This window comes from Budorcas taxicolor, chromosome X (genome assembly GCF_023091745.1).
Source record: "Budorcas taxicolor isolate Tak-1 chromosome X, Takin1.1, whole genome shotgun sequence".
NCBI lineage: Eukaryota > Metazoa > Chordata > Mammalia > Artiodactyla > Bovidae > Budorcas > Budorcas taxicolor.
This window is the reverse complement of record NC_068935.1, coordinates 118,411,677-118,415,453: the sequence shown is the minus strand read 5'-3', so window position 1 is coordinate 118,415,453 and position 3,777 is coordinate 118,411,677. Positions and strand designations below refer to the sequence as shown.

At 48.0% G+C, this 3,777-nt stretch overlaps 1 protein-coding gene across 1 annotated transcript; it reads left to right on the top strand.

The window, feature by feature from the left end:
- The first annotated feature begins 399 nt into the window (after positions 1-399).
- Positions 400-1,431, top strand: LOC128069644 (melanoma-associated antigen B4-like). The gene has a single exon (XM_052662764.1). The coding sequence runs from the start codon at positions 400-402 to the stop codon at positions 1,429-1,431; it is 1,032 nt and encodes a 343-aa protein (XP_052518724.1).
- Positions 1,432-3,777: the final 2,346 nt, after the last annotated feature.

Here is a 3,777-nt window from a genome sequence, read left to right as displayed (position 1 = left end):
GGGAAGGTGGCAGCATCAGCTTCAGAGCAGAAGAGGGATCGGGGTGGGTGCTAGGGGGTCATTCCACGTTTTTCATCCTAACTCTGAATGTGAACTGAAAGGACATGCCTCCCCTGCCAGCCCCCACAGGCCCCCGTCTAACGCCCAGGCAGGGCTGTCTGGCTGCGCCCCAGGGCTCACTCTCACTTCCTCCTCAGGGGTCTCAGGGGACAGGCTGACGAGGAGAACAGGAGACTTGTGGGTCCTAGAGCAGTGGCCTTGGGAAGCGGACTTGGTTTAAGCCGGGGACGACTCTCCCTGGTGAAGGTGCTCACAACATTTCTTTGTCCTTCCTCAAGGCGCCCTCGTTGCCTGCCTTCCTAACTGCACGCCCGCGTGCGGTCCTTGACCTGTGTCATCATGCCTCGGAAGCACAAAAACAAGCATCATGCCCACGGGAAACGCCACCAGGTCCAGGGGGATACTCAGGAGGCCCAGGCCAGTGCTGCTGCAGCCCCAGGAGAGGAGTGCCCCTCCTCCCCCTCTTCTGTCCCTCAGGGTTCTCCCCCGAGCTCCTCTGCTGCTGGCAATCGCCAGGAGCTTCAGGGAGCCATGGCCCCCAGCTCTCCTGATGCAGAGGCTTCCTGTGCAGGATCTGATCAAGGTGCCCAGGGCCCCGAGGAGGAAAGAGCAGATGCCGCCCGAGCAGCCCTGCTCGCTCGGAGCATTCGCAAAGATCCTCTCATGCGGAAGGCCAGCATGGTGATGGATTTCCTGCTGGAGAGGTACACCAAGAAGGAGCCCATCACAAAGAATGCCATGCTGAGTGTCATCGGCAGGAAGTACAAGCAGCACTTCCCGGAGATCCTGAGCAGAGCCTCTGAGCGTGTGGAGCTGGTGTTTGGCCTGGAGCTGAAGGAAGTCGACTGCAGCAGGAACATCTACGCCCTCGTCAACAAGTTCACTCTCGGGGTTGAGGAAGGTTCAAGTGATGAGGAGGAGCTGCCCAAGTCTGGTCTCCTCATGGCGCTCCTGGGCATCATCTTTATGAAGGGTAACCGCGCCACCGAGGAGGACATCTGGGATTTCCTCAATGTGTTGGGGATCTATGCTGGGAGGAAGCACTCCATCTTTGGGGAGCCCAGAAAGCTCATCACCAAAGATCTGGTGCAGAAGGGGTACCTCACCTACCGCCAGGTGCCCAATAGCGATCCTCCGCTCTACGAGTTCCTGTGGGGCCCGAGATCTTATGCCGAGACCAATAAGATGAAGGTGTTGGAAGTTCTGGCCAAGATCCAGGATACGGTCCCGAGTTCCTTCCCAGACCTCTATGACGAGGCTCTGAGAGATCAGGCGTTTAGAGCAGGGCTGAGAGGCATTCCCATTCCTCCAGCCGTGGCTGAGGCCAGTGCCCCTTCCAGGGCCAAGTCCTACAGCTCCTCCCACATCTAGGGAGGGGTCAGGGCATTTTGTTCCCTTTGAGTTGGAAGAGAACAGTCCACCTCCAAAATAGCGCAGGGTAGTAGGGGTGGGGGGAACAAAACCCATATGTTCTTCACAGTTTTAAGTAGTATGGGAGTTTAGGTGCAGTTTTAACAAAATATGCATGTTTTCCTTTTATCCATGTGAATACTATCTAGTCAAAAATAGATGATTTCGGTAGGTAGGTAGAGGTGTTTTATAATTTTAAATGTTACTGCTCTTCCTAAGGTTTCTTTTGCTTCAGAATCTGTTTATTAATGTCAGTGGAGTCATGTTTACTGCTATTAGGTTTTTGACTAGGAGTTCATTATTTGTAAACAAGTTGAAAAGACTTCAGTACTTTCCTCATGGTCCAGAATGAGGTAATATAGCATTGGAATAGGATTTTACTTGGAAATGTGTGAGAATCCTAGAGATAAATATTTGGGATCAGAAAGCATTCAGAGCAAACGCAGGTTTCTTCTTCATTTGTCTTATCTGTCTTCTTTCCTTGTAAAAGCTAATAACATGGACTTAGATTTGTGTAGCTTATTCAAACTGTATGACACTTAAATCATAATAAAACAGAGTCTTTGCTCATTATTTCTGTTTTCTGCCAAATGAATTGACCATCTTCTGTTTAGAAGGCTTTCTTATAGTACTGGGTTGGTAAAAAAATGGAGACCAAGCCACTGCCCATGGAATTTTGAGTCTAGCAGCAGATACCATATATGGAAGGTGGTGAGCTAACTCTAAGGAATAAACAAATCATAAATTTAAATGGGGGAGGTGTGGAAGAGGAGGTTCCAGATGAGAGCAAGCATGTCTAAGTTACCTGATTAAGGCAGCACTGGGTCTTGGGAAACGTCTAGTTCCTCGGTGGGAGGTCATTTTCAGTCCAGATGCATGATGGGCTAGATGAAGCTGTGGGAGTGATGCTGGAACTCATATCGTGGATCTCAGAGGTGAGGCGTAAACCTAGGATATATCTAAACCATATACTGCTACTGCTAAGTCACCTCACTTGTGTCTGATTCTGTGCAACCCCATAGATGGCAGCCCACCAGGCTCCCCCGTCCCTGCGATTCTCCAGGCAAGAACACGAGTGGGTTGCCATTTCCTTCTCCAGTGCATGAAAGTGAAAAGGGAAAGTGAAGTCACTTAGTTGTGTCCGACCCTCAGCGTCCCCATGGACTGCAGCCTACCAGGCTCCTCCATCCATGGGATTTTCCAGGCAAGAGTACTGGAGTGGGATGCCGTTTATTTACCATTATTTGGGGATATCTGAAAACCATAGGGAATCTCAACATAGGGAATGGAAGGGGCCCTGTGCACTCGAGCCAGGGCAAGTGAACACTCACACTATGTGTTTTCATCAAAAGCTGTCCAGAGTGTTTCTGAGAAATAAGGGTGATACCCATTGAAGCGAGATGCCACGATGTCCCTGGACTCTCTCTCTCTGGGATGGGAGCACCAGAACTTGCTCTGTAAAGGGGCAGTTTAAATAGGTTATGTTTAGTGTAACTTGGCAAACTAAGGGTGGGCTCAATTTTTACTGTCAGTGGTATTAAATTAGGGGTGGTTTGGGAAAAAAAAAAAAAAAAAAAACACACACACACACACACCTGAGAGGGAAGTTGCTGGTCCTTGAGACAGATGAACTTGTACTTGCATCCATGTGGAGAAGATAACCCCAAACACATTAAAATGTGCTCAAATAGGGAAAATACTGCTTGGTTTTACTTGCTTGGGAGCATTAGTGCTGATACGGATTTGATTATTGTTTGGAGTTGCATATTCTCTAATATAGGCTGGAAAGAAAACTATGTGATGGAAGTTTGGATCATTCGGGGTGAAAATCACCTTTGTAATAACTGCCATTCATTCAACGTGCCAAAGCTTCTCTGATACTGTGCCAGGTGATTTACATACATCACACATGTCTGTGGTCCTACACTATAGACTTTTTTTTTTTCACTTAATTTTACTTTACAATACTGTATTGGTTTTGTCATACATTGACATGAATCCACCACAGGTGTACATGCGTTCCCAAACATGAACCCGGATAAGAAAGCTGTGGTACATATTCACAATGGAGTATTACTCAGGCGTTAAAAAGAATACATTTGAATCAGTTCTGATGAGATGGATGAAACTAGACTTTTTCAAACACAATTTGCAGATAAAGAAGCTGGAATAAAGAAGCTCAAATTCAAAGCTCATAAATGATAGGAGCTGGACTGAACCCCAGCACTGAATTCCTCCAGAGCCCACACTGTGCCACTCCTCCAGGATGAGCCCAACCTTGGGTCACTTTGCTTTCTGAACATTAGT

Excerpts from the sequence above, each read along its gene's own strand:
- LOC128069644 (XM_052662764.1), top strand. The coding sequence starts at position 400 with ATGCCTCGGAAGCACAAAAACAAGCATCATGCCCACGGGAAACGCCAC.